This window comes from Dermacentor andersoni, chromosome 3 (genome assembly GCF_023375885.2).
Source record: "Dermacentor andersoni chromosome 3, qqDerAnde1_hic_scaffold, whole genome shotgun sequence".
NCBI classification, from domain to species: Eukaryota; Metazoa; Arthropoda; class Arachnida; order Ixodida; family Ixodidae; genus Dermacentor; species Dermacentor andersoni.
In genome coordinates, this window is record NC_092816.1 from 212,975,441 (window position 1) to 213,000,919 (window position 25,479).

General features: G+C 45.4%; 1 protein-coding gene across 1 annotated transcript in view; it reads left to right on the plus strand.

Moving 5' to 3' along the window:
- LOC126524322 (endothelin-converting enzyme 2-like) overlaps positions 1 to 25,479 on the plus strand; it is a 203,761-nt gene that overhangs the window by 112,440 nt on the left and 65,842 nt on the right. The window contains exons 10-12 of the mRNA XM_072286991.1: positions 3,456 to 3,530; positions 8,762 to 8,886; positions 18,125 to 18,183. Of these exons, the coding sequence (XP_072143092.1) occupies positions 3,456 to 3,530; positions 8,762 to 8,886; positions 18,125 to 18,183 (259 nt within the window). The remainder of the gene's footprint in view (positions 1 to 3,455; positions 3,531 to 8,761; positions 8,887 to 18,124; positions 18,184 to 25,479) is intronic.

Here is a 25,479-nt window from a genome sequence, read left to right on the forward strand (position 1 = left end):
TAGTTTTCGTGTCGACACGTGCGACTCCACGACGTGGGAACAAGCAGACGAAATGGAAGTACAACTCCCTTGCTGTGGTGCAAAGTAAAACAAACACATGGAGACATTCGGTTTGTGTTTTTTAAACCTTAATTTGTCTATTGATGCAACAAGTTACACAAATAACAGATGTTGCCTTGAATAATTCTCGAAGTCACGTGTCACCACAAGCACGTCACCCTCCGGCTTGTAGCGTGGCACCCGCAAGGATAAGGGCAAACAGTGCTTGGTTTGAAATGTCAGCTTTTTCCACGGCACGTACTGAGTTAAATTATTTATTTATTTATTTATTTATTTATTTATTTATTTATTTATTTATTTAGAAGAATACTGCCAGCCTGAGTGTCAGGCTTAAGGCAGGGGTAGGTGTACAAAGCAAATGTGACGTTACAGCATTTCACACATGGGATCTTAACAAACATCACTGTAATCAAATCATCATGAGGACAAACCAGCACATTCTGCCAAGTTTTGTATGAAAAAATAGAACAGATAAAAAAGGAAAAACAAACATTACAAAACAAGAGAATAAAGACAATGCAACTTGGTGCCATGTTCTAAACTCCACTCAAAAAACAAAACGAGAAGCAAGTAACAATACGAAGAGAAAATTTCATGACAACACACGAGAGAACAACGAAACATCTGTGCATTGTACGGTATCTGTAGACAAGGCATTCCACTGCCAAGCTGCTCTTGGGAAGTACGACTCTTTAAAAATGTTAGTCTTGCAGGAATATTCCTTAATCTTTTTAGGGTGAAAAGAACATGTTTTGCGTGAGTTAGCAGTGTCGATGTAATGGGCTCTGTTAATACCTAGCTGGTCATGAAAAAGCAAGTGAAAAAGTTTCGTCCGTTCCTGTTAACGCCTTGAGGCCAGGCTTTCCAACTGTGCGTCAAGTAGGAGCTGCGTTGGGGATGCGTGCCAATTATATGTGTTATAGATGAATCTTACGAATTTGCACTGCACCTTTTCAAGTTTGGTAATGTTCGTCTGTGCGTAGGGGTCTCAAACAGTGGCGGCATATTCCAGTATTGGTTTAAGATATGTTTTATATTCTAACAGTTTTATGTCTCATGTTGATTTTACCAGTGTTCTTCTCAGGTACCCAAATTTTTTCATTGCCTTTTTTTTTTTTCAATATATGCTATGTGCTCGTTCCATCTAAAGTCGCTTGTAATTATTACTCCGAGATATTTATAACACGATACTACATCTAAGGCGTGGGTGTTAAGGCGATATGTGAAATGTAATGCTTTCTTTTTGCCAGTGACCGTCATTGCTACAGTCTTTTTGCTGTTTATGGTCATTTGCCATGTGGTGCGCCATTCCTGTATTTTGGCCAAAGAATAGTTTAAGCCAACCTGATCTTCAAAACTAGAGATTTCATTGTAAATTACGCAGTCGTCTACGAAGAGCCTGATTTTGATAGGGATTGCACCGGCAATGTCACTAATGAAGATTAAAAGAAAGAGTGGTCCAAGAACCAATCCCTGAGGGATTCCAGACTCAACTGAAACTGATTTAGAGGACACATTATTAATCTTCGGACAATGGCACGAGCGTAGCATTAGCAGGGTATCAGGGTATCATCAGCAAGGTATCATTTTTAAGTAGCAATTTTATATTTAATAACAGTTTGGGATGAGACACGCGATCGAAGGCTTTTTCAAAGTCTAAAACAATAATGTTGACCTGGCTATTGTTATCTAATGCTGCAGCGAGATCATTAACTATTTCAAGAAGTTGGGTTACTGTCGACAGCCCTTTTCGAAACCCGCGCTGCCGTATATCAATTACTTTCTTACTATCAAAAAATACGGAGATACTTAGCAGACACAATCGTTAGCATGCATTGTATGCACGGCGCTTGTCAGCTCAAATTGGCCAGACCTGATGAGGGGCCCTTTAACCGAAATAGCGTGAGATTGCCCACTTACCTGTCATGAACAGAACTTGGAGAGAGTGCGATGAAAGGGCAAAAAACATGCAGTATTTATTAATTTTGCACTGCAGAAGTCTGTTGTTTTCATTTGATGCCGCGGCGACAGTAGCCTCAAACTCTCTTAAGCTGCGAGCCAGCTTTTCTGCCAGCCCCTTCTTCCAGCCCCTTCTCAGCAAACACCCACACGAGGCTGACATAATGTGCAGCTTTTGCCACTGTCAGGCCTGAATTACCCATGCTGTCACTTTCCGTGTCGTCCTCATCACTGTCGTTAGGCGAGACTTCGGCAATAACAGAGGCAACGATGGTGAAACGTTGAACGTTGAAAAGTTGAACCTTGTACCCAACATGTTATAGCGGTCCCAGCAGCACTGCTGAGCATCTTCTCCTTCGCATTCCGAATGCTACACACCATCGTCAACGGTCAATATCTCTCACGTGCCAGCGCCGACTTTGTGCCATGTTCGATAGCACGAACGATGCCCAATTTTTCTTTTATGTTGAGCACCCAGTTTTTGTCCTAGCTTGCACAGCGCCCCAACACAGGCCACCACTAACAAGCCACAACGCTCTCTGGCTCGGCACCGAAATGATGTTAATGTGGCATCACCCTTCCAAGTGCCCTCTGCATTTGAGCTTGGAGGCTGTTCTGATCTCTGAGGCTCATTCTTCTGCTTGGCCGACCTACCGCCATGATTGCGCTACGAAAAGTGCAAAACTATGTGTTAATGATACGTACGCAATAAGCTAGTACGGATTATGCGGATACAAGACGCAGTACGTTCAATGGCCACCGAGTTCAGGATTTGACTTTACTACTTTTAAAACAAAACTACCATTTAAACAGTTTAACAAGGTTTTACTGGATTTGGTTGTCAGCAGAATGGAAAGTGAACAGGACAGGTGCTCACATCGTTTCCTTCCATCTTTATTCCGCCCTACACCAACTGCCCAAACAGTCAATGATTCTGAACAACAATTTGGTTCAGCGACTGAATTGAATAGGACAATATCTTCAGTTCAGTATTTGACACTTTCAAACCTTTGCACACCCCTACAAATTAACTTAAATTGGTATTTTCAAATTAAGTATCCCAGCAGCAATGCAAAAGGGATTCCACAAGAATAGAAGTGTCATAGAATAGAAGCAATAGAAGTGAATAGAAGTGAATAGAAGCATCTTGCAGCGCCTATAACTTGTACAATAATTTTTACATTTTACTTTGCCCACTCCTATTGCTAGCAGTAAGTTAGCGTCATTTTAGGTGGCAGACATTTGTCCAAGACGTTACTTCTGAAATAACAAGAGCCCAGAAGTGTGGGGAAAAGGTTTTCAGCAGAACAGTCGTTTCGAAGCATTTTATCAGGAGGCTCACGTGAACTGGACAGCCCTTTTGTTTTGAACAAATCGGGTGACTGTGTGGGAGCTTGTGTGCCATGTGGTGAACATTCTTTCTTGTGGCTGTGCAGCTGTCCAGCTTGGATTTTCGTGTGGGCTACGCTTTCAAGGACAAGCCAAAGCAGCTGGACCGCTTCTACCTGGACGTAAGTGTTGGCCAAGTTTGCTGGGACAAAAGCAACAGCTTGTTTGTTGGGCACCCAAACCGAGCCACCCTTTCCACTTGCCCCGTCTAGCCTCTGCAAGCGAAATTCCTTCCTTGTGTTCTCACATACCAGACCTCAAGGATCTCAAGTGGGCACCCCTTTGGGTGCCCACTTCATGGGCACCCAAAGGGGTCAGTTCCTGCAGTAAGGCAAGAGAGAAGTTACACAGTTAAAAAAAAGGAGTAACACACAGCACTGTGAATACAAAATAGAGCACGAGAAGAAAATGTCTGTTTTTCAGGTAAGGCTAAACAAAGTAAAAAAAAAACATGATTAAAACACTGTTGATTACGTAGTACACTACAATAAGAGCAATAGTACACTACAGTGCAGTCCACTTATAACGATATCGAGAAAGACGAAAAATATGATCGTTATAATGGATATCGCTATATCTGGACTGCAGTTATTAAAAAAAATTTTTAAATAAAAAACGCGGAACATACCTTTGCAGCTTCGAATTCGCTACTTGCTCTAATGAATAGATGATGTAAAAAGTGGGCCGTGAGAAACAAACTTTATTTCTAGCACCAGTGACCGTGTCAAGGGTTAGGCGCACCGAAATAGTCCGAAATCTGCACTTGCTTTTGCGGCAGCTTTTGCGGTGTGCATGGATTCCAGCTGCTGCGCGAACACTGGCAACAATCCTTTAGCATGCATAAAATCAATTAAGGAGTCGATCGACGACAGTGCACTTTGCGTGGACATCGTGGTCGGGGTCAAGGAGCCACTGTCAATCTCGCCACTGTCGCTGCCGCCATCGCCTCCGTCGCACAACTTTGCCGTCTGTCGAGACAGCACATCTTCAGCGATGACCTCGTCGGTGACCTCATCGCAGAACGAGGCAGCACTGTCTGCAGTCAAAAACTCCTCCTTCGACGCACCACCTGTTTCACCAGTAGGAACGAGCTCCCAGTGCTCGGTTATGTCAGCGACTTCCACCGTGTTGGTCTGAGTGGGTTGGGGAAGTTCGTCCTTACGCACAAAGCCCGCCTTTTTGAAGCAATTGGTGATGAACCACTGGTAAAGCGCCTCTTCAACATCGGCGTACAAAGGGTCTCTAACTCTTTCCCGCTGATCGGCATGGCCGCTGATAGCTCCTGCCTTCACAATCGCCGTGCTCCCGGTTTTCAAGATGGTTGATATCGTTAACTGGGCGAGCTCATACTTCTTCACAGGGGCGCTTACCTTGAAGCCGCATCGAGAGTCCTGCAAAATATCCATCTTCGTGTCAAGCGACACAGCTTTGCACTTTGTCGGCACCATCTTCGAACTGGGTTGAACCGTTGGTTGCATGCTGCTTCGGTGGCGTCAGCCTGCTATCGCAAGAGAGGGAGATGCGGGACGGGCGCCACCGCGCCGCTTTGCTTGTCGCTTCTTTTTTTTCTTTCTCTCTCTTTCGGAGCGACTGTGGCCGACGCGCATGAAGCAGCTAGCGCCATCTTGTGGCGCGCTGCGCCTACTCAGCTATTCTCCGGTGTGCGGGCGGGGCGGCACGCGCTGCGCGGTAGTGGCGGCAGATACGAACTTACGGAGGTCAACATTGCCTCGTCTCGACATCGTTCATTTCAGGGAACTAAGCAACACAAATGTTATGATTATTTGGCACGGAAAATGTCGTCCAGACGGCAAAATTTTGATCATTATATCCGATATGCGGTGAATAACTTATCGTTATAAATGGTTTTTTTCCCCATAGACCTAATGCATAAAATGACACTCTCATGTCAACCCATCGTTATAACCGATATATCGTTATATGTGGTATCGTTAAAAGTGGACTGCACTGTAGTCGCTAGTCAGCTATAACACATCAGTCTCATATTTCACTTAATTGTTCGTTTGAAAGTATGTAAGGTCTGTGATGTTGGCGTGTTATGACAAAACTATTCATCTAATGTTTAGTCTTGAATTGAGTTAGAATTGATATGCAACATTACACGCTGTATTCAAACTTGTTGACAATGAACTGCTCACATGCAATGGGAAAACTACAATCAAAAGAACATTCCTCATCTGCCACCATGGCCATGCCGATTCACACTCCCTGGGCTGCTACACACAAGAAAGTGGGTGGAAGGATGGTGGCCGTGGTAGCTTAATGGTAGAGCATAGTACACATAATGCAGAGGTTGCATGTTCAGCTCCCATTGGCAGCAAGTTGTCTTCTAATTTCCCTCATTACCTTCACATTCCGGTTTAACCCTTTGAGCCTCACAGTTGTGCTTGCACAGCGGCGGCTAAACATACAGAAATATGCGCATTCTCAAAACGAAGCGCCACGTAGCGTCGCAGTGGAGGTGGTGCAACCCTCTAGAAAGAAAATCTTATTCTGCTATCAGCTCTCGGCTTCTGCCAAATCTGATTTTTCTCTTCGCTCTGTGGTGGCTGCCAACGCGGAAGTTTAGGAGTATTCCCGCCTTGCTTAGCGCACTGCAGCTTGTTAATGCCTGCACTTGCACACTCTATACAATCAGCATTCTGGTGCATATCGTTTCATGCTATACACATTGGGAAAACTTATTTCTGTCTGCTTACTTATCACTGAAAGCAATAGTGCGAGACACTCGCCTGCATGGCTGGTTGGTGCTGAAAGAGTGTGTACTCCGGGAACATATGAACCGGTAAAGATGAAGCATAACAGTATTGGGTAATTTTTTATGTTCTCGATCAGGAACGGTGCCAGAAATCATACATAAATAACGGGTTTGTATCAACAAGGTTCTTCCATGCTTGGCTGACTGGCCATTGGACCAGTGCCCCATGCCTGTGGCGCCATCTCCCACACTCACTACACGAAAGTGTCACAAGCAGCCCTGGCTCGGGAAAAGGGCAAAGGGACGTGGTCTCTGTGTGTGTGTGTCACCTCTGTGACAGGCTCACTTTGAGTCTGTAAGGGGCCCACTTTGCAGCAGGGACAGCGAGTGACTATGATTGGTTCATGTCTTGAAGCCGCACAGGTTTTGACCGCCTGGAGTTGCATGCATGTCAGAATGAGGCTGGAACATTGTACTCGGCAGAAAAGAAATATAAACGTCTCGTGGAAGGCATTTATCTTTTATTTATCTGAGTATAAGTATCTCGGTGTCATTTTTACGCATAACATGTCATGGTCTAATCATATTGATTACATTTGTAACAAAGAACTAAAAAAGTTAGGTTACCTATGTTTTACACTATCCAACTCTCCAAATGATACTAAGCTACTGTTATATCAATCGCTAATCCGTCCTGTTGTTGACTACGCATCTATTGCTTGGAATCCTTATAAGCAATGTGAGATAACAGACTAGAAGCAATTCAGAAAAAAGCTGTAAGATTTATATGTTACCGTTATGATCGTGGCTTTTCACCCTCTTCTGCACTTCGTTCCTTGAATTTAACTTCACTCTATTCAAGTTGCCGCATAGCATCGTTAGATTTCTTGCACAGCATCATCAGTACTTCCGTTAGACTTTCAAAAAACAACTCTACTAACCAGAGTCATCGACGAGACTGCATCACATCTTGAATTTGATGCCCTACTTTGCACGCACTAATATGTTTAAATTCAGCTTTTTTCTCGCATTTCATAGAAGACTGGAATTCCTTACCTGGGTCTATTCGCTCATGCTTACCCCAAAGTTTTGTATCTGAAATCCAAGATGAATGGTCTTAGCTAGCACATCACCCTCATCGTTGTGTCGTATTTTTCTGTGTATAATTTCCCTTTGTTAATCTACTCCTGCTACAGCACTTATTGCACTGCAGCATATGCAAACAAATAAATAAAAAGCAAAACTTTCTTTGCCTGCTTTCCCGGGCTTGGCATGGTTGCCTGACTGCTCTAGGACCAGTTGCTAACTGGATCTATATATACATATAGTGGAATCTCGATAAATGGAAATCGCTTAAATGGAACTGCCTCTTAAATGGAACACCATTCACATTGTTGGTTGGTTTTGTATTCATGCAATTGTATTCAGCTTTGTCTCTCACTAAATGGAACTCCTGATAAACAGAACCGATTTCCCTGGTCCCTTGAAGTTCCATTTAAAGAGAGTCCACTGTATATGTATTGTGAAGACGAAGTGAACTGGGTCTAGAAGAGGCAGATGTAAACCAGGTGCAATGGCCATCTTGTCTGCTTCTCTCCTTTACAATATATATATATACATATACACACACACGCACACAAGAGTAGTATAATATAAAACTACCCACAAAGTGATTTATATAACCCTTGTAAGCTGACCAAATATGCCCAACTTTGTTCTGTGTAACCTAAAATAACTTCCTACATAAAACTGGAACGTATAATTCTGGCTCACAGGCATCCTTAAAGAATGCCGATCTGTTAATGAAATGGTGCATTATAATTGCACAGATTCCTCGATTTACTTCATTTTCTTTGAGTTAGCCACTTAATATGTGCCCACTGTGTGTGTGCGCTTGTTCTATGCCAATCCTCCAGAAGGGCATGTGCTCATCAAATCACACCAAACCTACCAAACCAGTCTTTATATAGCATTAAATAAGCATCACCAATCACCAAAGCTGCGTTAGAACGGCATCATATTTTTTTTTTTCTTCTTTCTTCTTTTTTTCCCCGCTCTCCCTGTAATTTTCACGACGAGGGAAAATACAGTAACCGAAGCCAAGGAATCTTCACTTGTTGACCATTTGTTGGCAGTGGGCAAGAGTCTTTGTTTTTGTTGTTCCTTTAGTATGAATATAAGTGAGATAATGAAATCAGACCTACATGCAAAGAAAACCACAGCTTAACACTCTTGTGTTTCGTTTAGCTTCAATGACTCCTGGCATTTCTGCTAGAGATACCAGATATGGTACAATGCAAGCTACCATAGATTACTTGTAATTTGGGCACATATATTGATGCACAAGTTTTCCATTGTTTGTGATACAGGCTGCTCTAAGACAGGCTTTATTTGCAAGAAAGACGGTAGGGCTCTAGCCTGTGGAAGTGGGAGGGACGACGACGTGTTCATGTGCATGTGCACAATACACCTGCAAAACGCCAGACCATGTAGCATGCATGAAAGGTACCCAAATAGTTTTTTTTAAAGATAGCACGTTTAAAATGTGTCTGCTTTGACTAACCCTGTGGTCCAAAGGTAAATGTTAGTAAAAGGGGGTTTAAAGATTCTCACTTCTGTAACCTGTCTTTGCAGCTCATTGTCAAGCTTGGCTCACACCTGGAGAACGTGTTTGAGGCTGAACGTTTCCTAGGACGCAAGAAGGCCCTGATGCTCAATGACCGATCATACCTGGCTGAAGAGACGGCTGAAGATGAAGCGTGAGTCAAAGAATGAGGTTATCAAGAGATGAGCCAATCACAACACCCAGCAAGGCTCATCCATGCTGGATGTTCCATAGTGGTAATTACTAGCAGTGTGCAGATATTCTAAACCTCGAATATGCAATTCGAATCAGTTAGTATTCAATTCGATTCGAAAGGCAGTTTTACAATAGAAAATATTCGAAGCCCCGAAAATTGTTTATCTGTTCTTTAAGTCTATTTCGCTGCAGTACAGTTGTGTATGTGGCAAAGCATACAGAATGTATTGTAGTGAAGCATATTTGCCGTGCAGTGAACCATATCAAAAGTAAAAAGGGGGCATTGTCACGAGTCTCCTACTGGTGCTTATATCCACACTGGTGCTGCCCCTTTGTACATCCGGACACACAAGCCACCAGGTGAAACCTCTGTCTGCTACTAATCGGACTGTTTCCAAACTACAAATTCAACCAAGTAGCAAGCTTGGCAATGTTTTTAGACCCTCATTCTAAAGTAGTTGAGTACCACCAGGGTGCCTCAACGGCAAAATGGATTAAAAACATGGCGTTGAAGAGGCAAGGAAAGTTTCGACACCAAGGAACCGAGATATGTCCTCAACAACGAAAGCTCCTGAAGAGGCTCCTTCCACGCCAGTACTGTGGAAAGAATTTGATAAGCTCATCAGCCAGCAGCAGTTTTCACTGCCACAAGCACAGGTTGAACTCTGAGTGCGTGATGAAACTTTAGGCCAAAAAGATCTATGTGAGTGGTGGCGTAAGCCTGGTGCCCACTGTTGGCTCGACTTGCGAAGTGACACCTGCCGATACCAGACACTAATGAAAAGAGCAGCTCTTTCCAGTGTCTGAAGGAACTGCCACAAACAGGAGGGTGTCTAGTCTCCCCGAACATTTTGAGCAGCTATCCTTCCTTCGTGACAGCATTAAATAACTACAGTTATAAAACCGTCAAGCAAAAGTGTTGTACTGGAGGATTTTGTTGACGACAAAGCATAATTTTCCTGTTTGCTATTTGCTTTGCAATAAGCTTGCTTTTTTTTTTCTCGTACGTCTGGTTGGTGAAAAAATTTCATTTTTCTAAAAATAATCAAAAAAGATGTTATTCAATTTGCATACAGTTTTTATAATTCGAATTTACTTAGAAATTGATAACTTTATGTTCACGCACCCCTAGTAATTAGTCGAACCCAGTTATAACAAACAGGTTTATGCACTAAAAATTGCATTACAATCGAATTTCAGTAATACGAACTCGAAGGGGCCCAAAAATGTGCTCAAATTAAATGGAGTTCGAATTAAAGGAAGCTCATTGAATGAAGCACTTAATTTCAGGGCTGCATTAGGCAGCACATGTGCACTGGGCTAGCAGAGTGATAAGTTCCGGAAATGTGACTTCATTTCAGCAAGGTGTGTGCTACCATGAAGCCATACACTTAGGTAAAATTTTCACTGCTGTGAAGCGTACAATTGGTAGAATCTGATCAGCAGGTCAAGTGCGTCGGCTTTTATACATGAGTCATTGAAGGTTCCAGCGTAATCGCTAGTGCCCGCATGTCTTCTAGAAAGTACTACACAATTCGCATCACACATGCAATCTAATTATAAAAGGTACGGCGAGAACATACACAAAAGATAGAATCACCGATAACACTTGTGTAAGTTCCAAATCATGCAGGCATGCTGAGTGACAACTCCAAGCTGCTATTGGATGAAATGCAGTCACAGAGAAAGGAACAAACAAGTACCGTATTTACTCGATTCTAATGCGCCCCCAATTGTGACGTGCACCTGTTTTCCATGACCGAAAAAATGAAAAAAATCGCCTTCAATTGTAATGCGCACCCATTTGCCACGACCTAAAGAAAGAAAAGTCCTTTACAGTACCGTGCGCCTCATTCTTTCATACAGGAACACAACTTTCTCTCATTTGGAAAAAACAAACATTTACTGCCGATACATTAAAGTTGCGATAAATAAAGAAAGTCACTGCTTCGCCCGAAAGGTGAAGCATCAATTGCGAGAGCAAATTAGTAGACAGCTATACGAAAAGCAAGGATAGTAGTTTTATCGGTCGTATGAACTTTTGAACATTCGCTTACTAACTAAATTAACAAGCATGGTGTCACGCGTGCACAAGCAAACATGAACACATCTCACTCAGTGACCACAGAAACTCTTTATCAAAATGCTGGAGTGCAGAAGCAGGAGTGAGCTAATTGACTTTTGTGCGGCCTTTCTCTTCAACGTGCACTAAGCAAAGAGCACACGACGCAGTGCGCCTGAATGCGTAGACTGTCTCCATCGCAGATTGCTTTCAAGATAGGGGCCACGTGGCCGTGCCATACATAGGACCTGCCGGACTAGAACGCTTCTCCTGTTTGCGCCAGCTCCGCATGCAAGTTTCGGGAACTCCAAACGCCCGTGATGTGGCCCCATTTCCGTCCACCTCCGCACACGTGACCACTTTCCTTTTAATTGCAGCATTGTGATGAACTCGGCATGTCTTTACAGTCGGCACTTCCATGCTGATAGAGCAAACACAAAAAAACGCGAAGACCGGGAAGACGGATGGTGCACTAATTTAAGCACACATACTGCAGCACATGGAGGAAGCTACGGCAGCTACGCTCGAAGCGCGTGCGAGGCAGCCATTTTGAAATGCCGATGGCGATATGGTAACGCAGATATAGGGTTGTACTCAATTGTAGCATGTACACCATTTTTGAACCCATATTATCGTAAAAAAAGTGCACATTAGATTCGAGTAAATACGGTACACATGTCAATGACCCCTCTTAAAAAGCTTCATCTCTGTGCTACAAACATGAGAGCTAAAACCTAAAGTACTCATATTAAAGAAAAATAACCAAGAAAAAAAGAAACAATGTTTGAGAGTTCATTGGCGCTGATAGAAAGGCTTATGGCACACAACGTGGACTACTTCAGGTTGCGAGTGGCGCTGCTGTGATTGCATAATGCCGTCTGGCACAACCTCGTAGTCCAGTGCGCCAAGATACCAGATGATCTTGTAGGGTCCGAAATAGCATCACAAAAGTTTCTCACTACATGCTTGCCGGCATATCAGAGTCCAAACTTAGACTCAGTTGCCGTGCTGGTATTCCACTGAGCATCGACAAAGATTGTAGTGCCGGCTGTCGGTCCTATGCTGGTTTGCTGGTTCTTGATGTGCAGGCAGGCAAGTTCTCATGGTTCCTCGGTACGCTGTAGATAGGCAGTGGCGTTGAGATTCTCTTCGTTGGGGATGCTTGGCAGCATGGCATCGAGAGTCGTCGGGTTCCTTCTGTAAACCAGCTTGAATGGCGCGATTTCTTGCACTGCCGTGTTGTAAGCAAACGTTACATACGGAAGGACGGCATCCCAAATCTTGTGTGCAATGTCGACCTACATCACTAACATGTTGGCGAGCGTCTTGTTCGGCGTTCCGTTTGGCCATTCATCTATGGGTGGTAGGCGAGTCTCCTCCAGGTGACTTGTCTGGCTAAACTGCAGCATGGCTTGAGTAAAAGCTGTAAAGCTGTAAAAGCCGTTCCACTGTACAGTTCAGAAGCACAGAGTACTTCTGGCATACCATGTCGCAGCAGGATGTTCTCAATGAAAAATTTCGCTACTTCTGTCACAATACCTTTTGGCAGGGCTTTAGTTTCTGCGTAACAGGTAAGGTAGTCTGTGGCCACGACAATCCACTTGTTTCTAGATGTTGACATCGGAAAGAGTCCCAACAAATTCGTCCCGATCTGCAGAAACAGTTGAAAAGGAGTCTTAATCAACTAACATAAAGCCACTGGCCTTGTTGGCGGTGCCTTGCATCGCTGGCAGTCTCGCATGTTTTGACGTAATGGGCCATGCCGGCAGTCAGGCACAGCCAATAGTAATTCTCTAGTATTCTAGTGAGCGTGCGGGAAAACCCTAAGTGCCATGCAGGGTCTGCAGGATTTCTGGCCGAAGTGCTGCGGGCACAACGAGAAAGTTCTTCGCACGAACTTGGGAGTTCTTCTTCACGGGGACATGGTTCTACAGTAAAACCTCGTTAAACCGTACCCGCTTAAACAGTAGTTTTGTTTAAAAAGTAGTAAAGTCATATCCCCGACTCAGCGGCCATTTAACATAATGTGTTTTGTATCCGCATAAACCGCACCAGCTTATTATGTACGTATCGGTTAAAACGTAGTGTTTCCAGTTTTCGTCGCGCAAACATGGCGTTGCGTCGTCTCCATCGGGCGGCCCGGCAGAACAAAAGCCTCAGAGATCGGAACAATGGCCTCCAAGCGCCCCGTGCGTTTGCGCGTGAAGCTACATCAATATCATTTTGGCGCTGTGCTGGAGAGCGTTGTGGCGTCATGCAAACAAAGGCCTCGCGTCAAGCCGAAGCTCGAATAAAAAAGACGCCGGGTGCTCAGCATAGAAAGAAAATTAGACATCGTTCGTGCTATTTAACGTGACACGAAGTCGGCGCTGGCACGCGACAAAGATCTGCTGTTGAATACGGTGTGTGGCATTTGGAATGCGAAGAAGTTGCTCGGCAGTGCTACTGCGAGCGCGAAAAGATGTCGGCTAAGAGGTTCGACTTCTTGCCATCGTTGCCTCTGTTGTTGCCGAAGTGTCAACTAGCAACAATGATGAGGACGACATGGAAAGCAACAGCATGAGCGATTCAGGCCCAACAAGAGTTTAGAAGCTACACGTTATGTGAATGCAGTTCTGAATGCAATCGTCGTGACAAGAACAGCACCCCTCAATGAAAAAGGCGCCCCGCGACTTCTGCAGCGCTAGTGCACGCATGCACGGAGAACGCCAATGAGGAATCTGCCATACGAGTGTTTGCTGAGAAGAGGGGGCTGGCTGAAAAGCTGGCTCGCAGCTTCAGTAAGTTTGAGGCTGCTGTCATCGCTGCTAGGCCGCCGCGGCATCAAATGAAAATAACACTTTTGTCACACAAAGTGAATAAACACTGCATGTTTTTTGCCCTTTCATCGCACTCTCTCTGAGTTCCGTTTTTGACATGAAAGTGGGGGATCTCGTGGTATTTCGATTAAGCAGTACTACCTTTTAGTACGTACTTTTTTCGAGCTCTGGCCAACTACGGTTTAACGAGGTATCACTGTATAACGAAAATGAAGACAATTCACGCCTAAACATCCTCAGGTCAAATTTGGTCTTGCCTTCCAATTACTTAGCAAGGCTTTTTAGCTCCGGGTCTGTTCGCTGCTGTTCGGTGAAGTTGTCGGCGCCCAAGGTCCTCGAGAAGGTGTCCTCATCTTGCGGCAGCGAGTCAGTGGTGACGTGAGACAGGCAATCTGCATCAGAGTGTTTCTGTGCGGACTTGTAGACCACGGTAACATCAAATCCTTACAATCTGAGGCTCCATTGTGCTAGGCGTCCTGAGGGGTCCTTTAAATTTGCCAGCCAACACTATGTGTGGTAGTCGCTCACAACTTTGAAGGGCCTACGTACAGGTAAGGTCAAAGCGTTGCAGTAGTTTGACTTCCGCTTTCGATAGGGAGCAGCTAGCGTAAGCTATGATGCTTTCGACTCCATCCTTCCTTTGAACTAATGCGTCTATGTGGAATTCTGTATCAGCATTTTCGTCGAAGTAGTCAAGTACTGGTGGTGACCGCAGGCGGCATTTAAGCTCTTGGAATGCTTCGGCTTGTGGCACTTGCTACTTGAACTTGACTTCTGATTTTGTGAGATGGGCCAATTGCTTGGTGATGCAAAAAAAAGTCCTTAACAAAGCGCCTATAGTAGGCAGAGGCCAAGCAACCTATGTACTGCTTTCTCGTCGACAGGCTGTGGGAATTTCACTATCACAGCTGTTTTCTATAGGTCAGGATGGACTCCAAACTTGATAATGATGTGGCACCGGAACATGAGCTCTTGGTACACGAAGCAGCATTTTTCCAGCTTAAAGGTGAGCCAAGATGACATGATTGTCTTAAAAACGGTTCCAAGTCGCCTGAGGTGATCGTCGAAGTTTCCGACAAGGATCCAAATAGACGAGACACGGCTGCCACTTTAGGTCTGCCAGGACTGTGCCCATTATGTTCTGGAATGTTGCATGTGCTGAGCAGATACCAAACGGCATAACCTTGAATTTGAAGAGGCCATCCAGCATAACAAAGGCTGTCTTTTCTCTGTCCCTCTCGTCGGCTTCGATTTCTCAGTAGCCACTCTTCAGATCCATTGACAAAAAATGTTTTGCATCGCAGAGTCAGTCCAGTATGTCATCCATTTGGGGGAAGGGCTATACAGTAAAAGCTCATTAATTCACAACTCGTTAATTCTAAATTTCGGATAATTCGAAGTAGCCGCCGCGGTCCGTCCAACCACATATAGAAGGCAATGTGTAACGCATCCCGCTAATTGACACTAAAATCCGCACCGCCACCGGTAATTTGAACTCCATGCCATCGTAGATGGGGAGACTGCTAATGCGCAGGAGCACGTTGGCGACGCTGGCTTTGCCACACAGTTTGCTCTTTCCATTTGTGGCCCTTTGTTTAGGCCTGACTGTAGAGAGACGCGTTTGCACCTGACCAGGCAGGGCCAATGCCTTCATTGCAGATCAATTCTCTCCCTTTCTCAAGAGCTTCAAGATAAAAACCCGAACGCGGTGCTGCGTGTTTCTTTTTTCTTCTTATTCTTTTTTCTTTCTTTACATCTTTCTCTTACATCTTGGAGGTTATGCTCTTTCTGTATGTAGTGTTCTGCCAAGAAGCGGTACCAGGTAATTTCTGAAACATGGAATGACGTTTATCGACACTCGCAGTACCAAAAAGCATAGCCTTTGAGATTCATAGCTATTACACGTATCCCAGCATCACTTGGATACATGTTTAACCGCTGCCTGTACGTATAGTGGAATGCGGCAGCGTGCATCTGGTGCAGCTATGAAAGTACAGCGGAAACCAATGTCACAGCAGGTTGTGCTGCATTTCGCGAGTGCATTTTAGAGTGTAGCTCTTTTTCCTGGTGTGAGCATCGGCGGCACAAAGGCACGTTTATAATCTGACGTTTTCAGCACGCATCGCTTGTGGCCAGTCACGCTATGCCGCTTGCGCTGCGCCAGCCGAAATGCCGTCTCCTGTAGACTTCGACGCATGCGACGTTGACTGCTCTCTTCGGCGCGTGCACAAAACAATCCTCAACTTGCACGCCGCTTTGAACACTTTGAACGGCTGTCTGTGACCGTCGGCAGAGCAGTTGGGCACCTTTTTTCTTCGCTCTGTGCATTGTGGGTCGGCGCAGTCGGCGCGATGAACGTGCGGATGGAGCAAGAACCATCTCGATGTCGGGCACGTCAGACCGCGTTGGCCACATCCGGTTACATTGGCTGCGCCTGTGCTTCGAACTATAGACTTTATTGTTCTCGCCAACGCGATGTGGCATGTGTGTGCGCATGCTCACGCTACGTCAGACTGTATACGCACCTTAACCGAGCAGTTTTTTTCTGACTTCCATTAGTTGGAATTTAATATAATTTGAATTTTCGTAGCATCCCCGCGGATTCGAATTAACAAGCTTTTGCTGTATAGTGGTGGTGGTGGCAGCTGCTGAGCACCTACTTGACTTTTTGGCACAATGCATTGCCATGCCATCAGGTGTTGCCTGTGAGGCACGGCAGTGGACAGAAACACTTTGGCTGTTTCTCATTTGGGCTGCAAACAAAAACAAGACTGCATGATTTGTTAACATAGGTCGGCAGAATAATTGGATAACTCACCCAAGCTCACTCACCGATCTTGGTACATAAAGGCCTACTGAATGACTCATGTAGCAAATTTTTATGTGCAAAGGCAGGGCTTCCAACTAAATTCATGTTTGATGCGCCGGGAACGTCCAAATAGACGGATTTTAACAAGTGGAACTCGATACGAGAGAAGTTTAACAAGATCGTCATCTGTAAATTCCTCCACACTGGAAATAATGCCAGAAGTTGTTCCCCATACACCGAAAAGGAATGAATGGAGGTGTTTCCCAGTTGTGAGATTGTGTTAAGGGTGACATCCACAGAAAGAATGTTCTTCCGGGGCTTTACTTGAATTTCTTCAACTCGGCCTGAACAAGCTTTGCCTGTTCAGCGAGCTTAAGATGTTTGTAGCTGTTCACATTTTCTGGTACCAAGTTGCTGACTGGTGAAGTCCTTCTTAATTTTTTTCTCCGCGTGGTGGCTGGACACCAAGGTAAAGTCCTCGTCCAAGGCCATCTCTTCCATTAATGATTCTTCAGAAGACAAATGTGAGGCAGCGCTAAGGTCAAAGTGGTCGACCATGCCCAAAAACAGTGACCTGTTCATCCAGGGTCTGCTCGTGTTGGAGCAGATTGTCCCCATTGCACAGGCTGCCAGCGTCAAGGGAATGCGGGAAAAGACAAAAAAGTACTCGGGTACCAAAGCACAGGCTCTGCTGTTAAGGCACTCCATCCCGCTCCGATGAAACTCTGCATTGTATCAAAGACGTCCATGACACGAGATGCTACTGGCATGGGTGCACACCCTATGGCAGGGCCTTAACCATCCGATGTTGCAAAATTATTGTGTGCAATCCTGACTAGGTTTTCATCGCTGATTTCTTTGCCAGTGGCATCTTTGCTCACAATGCACATTCGCAGCTTGGTGGCATCAGTTCTTTATCTAAATGGCATCAGAAGCAGTCGGCCCGAATAATAATGACAAAACATTCCTAATACTATGTCCTCACTTTGAGATAAAACTGAATGATGGCTGATTTTGCCATTTATTTGTTGCTGTTATGCCTGAAAGCAAGTAGCAGACAGGCTGAAGCGGGCAGCCTCACATCGAAGCAGGTAGCCTTGGCGCTGCCATGTTTTTATGCAATCATGCTAACCCATAGTAGCCACCGCCATATGGTAGCCCTCATGCGATTAGTGCCATCCACAAGTTACCGCACATAGTCCACACATGCACACCACTGTGCTTATCTTCGCCTTCCCAGCTTGAATTTGTCGCACTTTGTGATCCGTAATTTTCGTGGCGGTGCTTCCAAAATTGCATGGTGATGCGCTCGGTGATATGTTTCTGAGAAAATGGTATCGCAAGTGCTATGTAGATGACTGATGCTATATTAAATGGGGCTCTCTGTAGTTTGCATCTGTTTGCAACTCCCTTGAAGTCCTAGAGATCACACATAAGAAGAAGAAGCTGTCTAACCAGCGATACACCAAACACGTATTTTGACAGGCATTGTGTCTCTTGTGTGCAGGTGGACCATTTCGGCAGTTGACAGCCATCCCATATACAACCAAGAGCTGAACTCAATTGGTGAGTTTTCTTTTTGCATGTCTTGGCCACTGCAGGTGCATTTTTACCTGGTAGCATGTCATGTATTTACTCTTGTTTATTGCTTGCTGCTTGTTACTGCTGGTGATTGACTTACACTCCAACTAGGCCAAGAGTCAAAACATGCTATAGCCCCAGTTGGTTTGTCTACATTGTGAGTGAATAAACCGCTGGGTTTAGTAATGAGCTGGTGTTTATCTCACTAAGTACTGGCTTACAGGCAATCAGCTGGAGATGCACAACAGAAGTATGATGTGACAATGAGAAAAAAGCTGTGGTATGTTCCTGAAACATTCATGTAACCTATAGGTGTAAGAAGACTAGTGGAATCTTGTAACAACATGAATTTTCTATAGATCTATGACAAACACTTTCTTTTCAAAACTGTATGACCACCAAAGAAGGCAGGAAAATCATGGATAACAGAAGAACATATGAAAATGATAAAGCGCAAACATTGCAAGTACCATTAGTTCTTATTCTGAAATAGTATTAAAAGAATGCAAGGTTTTTAGAGACAAACTATATGCTGAACTTCAGCAAGTGAAACACGCTTACTATCAGCACATTTTTGCATCTGTTACTCAGCAGCGTGCTGACATGGTGTGGTGAATAACAAATAAGGAATTAGGTCATACCACCAAAATGAGTACAGTATTATGGATCACAGTTGTGAATTGAGCTGTAACGCACTTGCAGACTACTTTAATGGGCACTCTGTGAACCTTGCCATTTCTTGGGCCGATTCTTTGCCACCCTCGTCAGAAAGAAGAACGTTTCGGAAAGCATCTTCGTTCATCCTACAGGATGAGCAGGAGGTGCTCAACACATTTGATGGTTCACAGAATGCAGTCTTAGGCTACTTCAGAAATACTTTGCCAAAAAAAGTACTTTAATGCGTACAGCAGAAGTGGAGTCATTGGTAATCAAACACACCCTTTGTGGTGCTTCTGCTCTTTCTTCAATGCCTTTCACTGTGAAGGCTACGGCGGAGCAGGGTGTGCCCACAACGCTCCGCCTACCGAACGTCACCCTGGTGCACAGCTCAAATCTGATTTCGGATGTTCACGTAGACGCCACTGTTTCCAATTTTCTCAACTACAACGCACCAAATGTATTCAAATGTGCCAAACGCAGTTGTCCTCAATGAGCTGCAGTGCACTCAGTCAGTTGACTCATCGCGGCACCTCACGGCGGTGGCAGTATCTGCGCTATGTAGCTGACCGCAAGCTACATGCAACAGCAGCGTTTGCTTTGTGCACGACAGGGCCAGAGTGCGCGCTCGAGTTCATATGCTCCTGTCTGGCTGTGCTACGTTATGCAGACTGGCTTTGTGCTGCACCAGTTTGACTGATGGATTGTAGCCACATCCAACTTGCGCATTTTGAGACGCTATCAATCGCTTAATCATTACGAAGTGAAGCCTGCCAAGGTGTCTAACCAGGAGTGGCTAGGAGTGAGCACGCGCTGGCTAGTGTGCATGTGCTCCGACCTTAAGTTTTGCGTGGTTCGAGGCTGGTCGAGCATTCAGAAACTAGTTAAAATTAGCGAGACCCAACAGCTACGACACCGATAAGGAGAATGGCCCAAGTTGAATTCCTACACGGGCGGCCGCAGCCAAGTGTGAGCAGGCGATAGTCAGCTTCTTCCGGAATGATGTAATTATTATTGAAATTCGAATGCATATCTTTGCTTACTTCAACCTATTTATTAAATTGCATCAGTAGAGAGAGAGAGAAAGAAATTTATTTACAGGAAGGCAGAGAGATCGGCCTGAGCTATAACTTGCTCTGGCCAGCTACTCTACACTGGGGAAAAGGGACGGGGAGGGAAAGGGCTGATGAATGATGATGATGGTATAAGGAAGTGATGCGTGTATACAAATTCACAGAGTTGTAGCATCCTTAAAGCCGTGCGTCCAGCCCAGTGGCTTAGAGAAAAGCTATAGTGGCACTTGTTATCAGGGCTGCGCTGTTTGCAGTAGGCCATGGACCTAAAAGAAACTCGTCTGATAGCGGCCTCTTATGGATCTTTGCAATGGAAGAGACCAGTTGCTGTTGTTCTTGCGCGTATGCGGGCCACATGCAAAATATATGATAAAGTGTTTCTGGCAACTCACAGTATTCACAGTTTGGGCTACTGTCACTGCCACCTATCTTATGTCTATCAGTAAATATACGCAGTAACGGTAGGAAGAAGCGCACTGATCCAAATGCCCTTCTTGATTGATGTCAGCTGTTGGCCAATAGCAGCCTCATATGGGGATCCCCTATATTACGAAATAAAACGTCCAGAAAAGAGAAAAAAGCAGGCTTTTCTTGAATAAAGAGCATTTAAAAGAAAGATGACTTCATGCTCCACTTGCGAGATCCACGCGTCGTGCATGACTGCAAAATTGGCTGAGATATTCTCAGCAACGAATGCTATCCGTGGAATGTATTTTTTTATCGAGCCCGAGGGGTGCTTCGGGATCCCTTTAAATCTTGTACTGCTATAACGACTGCTTCAAACCAGAGGGCACACGGCAGCCCGTGCGCCACTCCAGTCCAACTGCGATGACGGTATGGCTTTCGAGATGAGCGAGTGAGCAACCGCCTCACATAGATTTCAGAAGCCGCAAAGAAGCTCATGCATGGTCACCTGTTTTCAAGGCACATCGCCACGGCAAGAGCATGCCGCGTGCAACATAAACAGCATGTGGCGAAGTATGCGTTGGCATGCAGTCGTAATGTCGAGACCTTGATGTTCATGCTTGCACCGCGAGCACATGCCACCCAACATTATTTATTTATTTATTTATTTATTTATTTATTTATTTATTTATTTATTTATTTATCATACCCTCAGGGCCAGAGGCTTTACAGAGGGGAGTGGTACAAAAGAAAATGTGGTACATAGGAAGTAAACAAAATGCAGCGATTAATATGAAAGATACGCAATGCTAGAATATGAGAGGTTTCTTTCCATACAATGTTAGCTGCTGTGTCACAAGAAAGGAATTCCTGGTGATACAATGTTAGCTAAAGTTTCATGAAAGAGGCTGTTCTCAGTAGTATTTATGATATCAGCGGGAAGGTGGTTCCAATCTGTACATGTGTGAAGGAAAAAAGACTGGGAGAAATGCTTTGTGTGGCATAGATACCGTAATTACTCTATTCTAAGCACCCCCTTTTTTTCGTGATCGCGATGCCCAAAGTGAGGGGGGTGCTTAGATTCGAAAAATCTAGAATGACCCCCCCTCCCTCTTTTCGCTGCGACATCATGACGATACGGGTGCGAGAAATAACATTTTATTTTGCAAACGTTCAAAAGAAAAAATCGGTGCATACAGTGAACCCACCGCTTGTGTCGGATGCTCAGTTACTATCATCACTGCCACTCAAGTTCGTCGCACCGCTTGAACCACCGCTCTCGGTATCCCACAGCAGGTCGTCTTCCGTTCCGTCAAATTGGTTTTGGATCGAGCACTTCTTAAGATTTGACCACAACATCCACTTGGACCCGCTTCCACATGTCCGAAATTCACTTTGCCGTGGTTGATGGGGACGCTTTCTGCAGCTTTCGCCGTACAGCCGTACAGTCCGGCTGTACAGCGTACTCGAGCCGCGGATGCCGTGCCACCTCAGGACTCCGACGGCCCCGGCTCGATGACAGAGTGAGCAAACGCGCTTGGCGGCCTTGGCCACACGCTCTTCCTAACAAATAGGGAGGTGCTTAGATTCGCATGCAAACTTTTTTCCCAGTTTTCTCGCGAAAATAGAGGGGGGAGCTTAGAATCGCGAAAATACGGTAGGTCCCAACTTTATGACAGTGATCAACACGCTGTGATACATAATGGGGTCTTGTAAAGAATTGCGTGTGCAGTGTAGGATGATGACAAATCCTATGAAAGAGTGCTATACAGGCAATTCTGCATTGAACAGATAGCAAAGGAAGACTAAGATTAACGTTTCATGGAAGAAATTCTTGCAGTTCTATTATAATTAGAAAAGATAAATCGAACTGAGCTATTTTGGACAAGTTCTAGGGTCATTTTTAGGTTATCCTGACCAGGATTCCATACAGAAATAGCGTATTCTAATTTAGGACGTATTAGAGTTTTATAGAGTAGGTGTTTTAGGTTAGAAGGCCATTTTTGTCATTTTTTGCCATGCCGACCGAGGGCGCCAACCTTTAGTGTCCACGCGTAACGGTGTCGGTGAGCGCTGCAGGACCCCCGCCCAGATGTAAAGGCGAAATGTACTCATCAACAAAACGTAGACAGTGCCGTCTTGGTTACATGCAGGTCCGCAGATGTGCCGGAAACATCTGCAGGGAGCTCTATAAGAGGCGTCTCGTGGTAGGCCAATTTGAGGCGGTCTAATGAAACTACCTCTTCATCACCATTTCATAGGATCGTGGCGGACTTTGTCATCTTGTGGAGGACATGGTACGGCCCATCGTAGAAGGGTGTAAGAGGTGCCTTTGCAGCGTCTTGTCTGAGGGGAATGTAAGTGGAAAACGCAACGTCCGGATGCTAAGATGCTTTGGTCCAAAGATTGAGGCAGGACAGGGCACAGTTGCTGAATGCAGTCCTGTAGGCTTTGAAGGTACTGCAGCGGCTGGGTCAAGGTGTCCGAAGGAACGGAAAAGTCTCCAGGAAGCCGCAAGGGCGCACCATAGACGAGTTCGGCCAGAGGACAGCCAAGGTCACGACGAAGGACAGCACGTAGGCCGAGAAGCACCATAGGTAGGGGGTCGACCCAGTGCTCCTGATCCAGGCGCACAGTGAGGGCAGCCTTGAGCTGGTGATGGAGCCACTAAACCATGCCTTTGGCACTGGGATGAGATGCACTGATAAGACAGTGTATAGCGCCCAGCAGGCGGTTGAGGGAAGTGGAGAGGGAACAGTCAAATTGCCGGCCGCGATCAGTGGTCACGATGCTGGGGCAGCCGATGCGGGAAACTCATGCTGAAACGAAGGTTTTGGTGACCGTTTCCGCAGTGATGTCCAAGACATAAAAGCACGGTCATGCTTGGAGAACGGCAGTATGCTGACCTCAGCACCAGTGTCTACAAGGAAGCACCAGTCGGAAATGCAATCCATGGCGATGAAAAGGCGACTGAGCTGTAAGGTGAGGTCACATGCCGCCGTCAGTGATCTCGCAGTGCTTCTCCCGACCACTGGCGTGGGGACTTGCACTGGCGGGCACGGTGCTGGAAAGTGCGATGGAGCCAGCAAATAGGCGAGCTTCTACGATTGTACGAGCGGGGACTGCTCGGGGTACGACGGCTGGGGCGTGAGAAGAAGCCGTGCTGGTCGTGAGAGAATGTCCGAAGGGTGTCAATGGGGACAGCAAGCTGGTCGATCCGGGACTCTAAGCGGGCCACGATAGAGGGCTCTGGTGTTGAAGAGCGGCGACAGGAGAAGTCGCGTCGTGGACTCGATCAGCGAGCTGGGCGAGGATGTCAAGGGTCAAGTCTCCTGCAGCAGTCAAGACATGGTGGGCGAACAGCAGCAAGCGCTGCAGGAAGTGCTCCTTCAACAGCGCACCATTCGCGTCGATGTTGCTTCAGCACAGGAGCCGTCGCATGTGGTTGAGCAGCTGGGAAGGGCGGCGATCTCCAAGCTCCTCGGAGGTGAGCAGGTACTGGAGGTGTGCGCTCTCAGACACCGTGGTGCAGTCCAAAATACTTTTCTTCAGTTGCTGGCAAGGGGCATCCCTCTAAGGTGCAGCAATGACGTCCGCCACCTCGTGAGCAACCTCAGGATACAGGTCGGCAAGTAAGTGGCGATACCAAGAAGTTTCCGAGGAGATGTGGTGTAGATCGAAGGAGGCTTCGACCTGGGTGAACCAAACATGTGGGTCCTTGTGCCAGAACGTGGACAGGCAAAGCTGTAGAGCAGCTACGTCCCGAGGGCGCGAGGTAGCGTCTGGTGGAAGGCTGCCTGAGGGCAGTAGGTTGCTGGGGTCGGTCATCTCGTAGTCCGAAGTCACCAATGTCGGGAACCGGGGGGTTGCAGCGGAGTGCCAGAACCAGATCCAGCATAGCAGGCTCTTAGAACGGAGTAGCGTGTGCCGGGCTTGCGCCACGAGCATATGCTTCCCAACTTTATTTTTGTCATATTTTGCCATGCCAACCGAGGACGCTGACCTTTAGCCTCCGCCCGTAGCAGTGTCGGTGGACGCTACAGTAGGATGCCTCAGCAGTTTTCGAAGTTTACGCTTCCAGCCAACTAGAACGCTTCACCATATGGCTTTGCTCTCTTGTGCAGAGTACATTCATGTCCCGCTGGTAGTAAAATATATCACAAGCTCTGGAATAAAAAATTGCGACTGCAGTTGCAGTTTCTAAATGACAGCTGATCAGAACCAGTCGCTGCTTAAGAGAGCGTTACGACAATGTATTTCATTCTTTAGATGGACGCTTCAAATGGAACTTTGTAGTTAGGTGCTGGAACGCACCAGGAACAAAAATGACACTGAAAATCTGGTTTTCAGACCAATGTGCTGCCAAATTTTAACTGCTGATGCCAGCTTCAGTGCGATTCATTTTAGATCATTTTCAAGGGCGAGTTCATGTATAACGAACTACTGATATAATCACGTCTCAAATTTGTTATAAACAAGTTCGACTGTAGTAGAGCACTCAATGTGGACAATTTGCAGAATAGAACTCAAGCATTGCATTGGTTACATTTCCCCAATACTAGCACACATATTCAATTTAGTATTTGAGTCGGTAAATGTTCCATATGCAATGAAATGTGCTAGGGTTTCAGCTATATATAAAATGGGAAGGGGGGGGGGGGGATAAAATAACATTTAAATGCAGCTTATTTCTTGATGGCCAGAAAATTAATATAGTTGATTGCCACATAATTCTAAGAGTTCATTTCTCGTCTACGTTGAGTTGCAAATGCGAAAGTTGTGGGTTCGGTTCCCACCTGCGGCAAGTTGTTTTTTCATCCACTTTAATTTCCATTAATTTATCGTTTCTTGATTTCATTTATTAAGTGCAAGTAATTTCCCCTATGTTGTCCTTGGTGTCAGTGTTTGTTGCCTTCTTATGATATAGCCACACTAGTTATTTATATCTGTAAAGAACTTTCTTCAATAATCGGGAGAGTAGCTTGCTGCTGCATTTTGCTCCCAGTTACAGCTAAGCACTAAATCTATTATGCTTTGTTTAATTCACATTTAATTTCTTGCACTTTAGTGTTGCATACCACAAATAAAAGTAGCATAAATAGGCTTCTCATTCCGTGGAAAAATATATTCACCTTATTAGAAATAT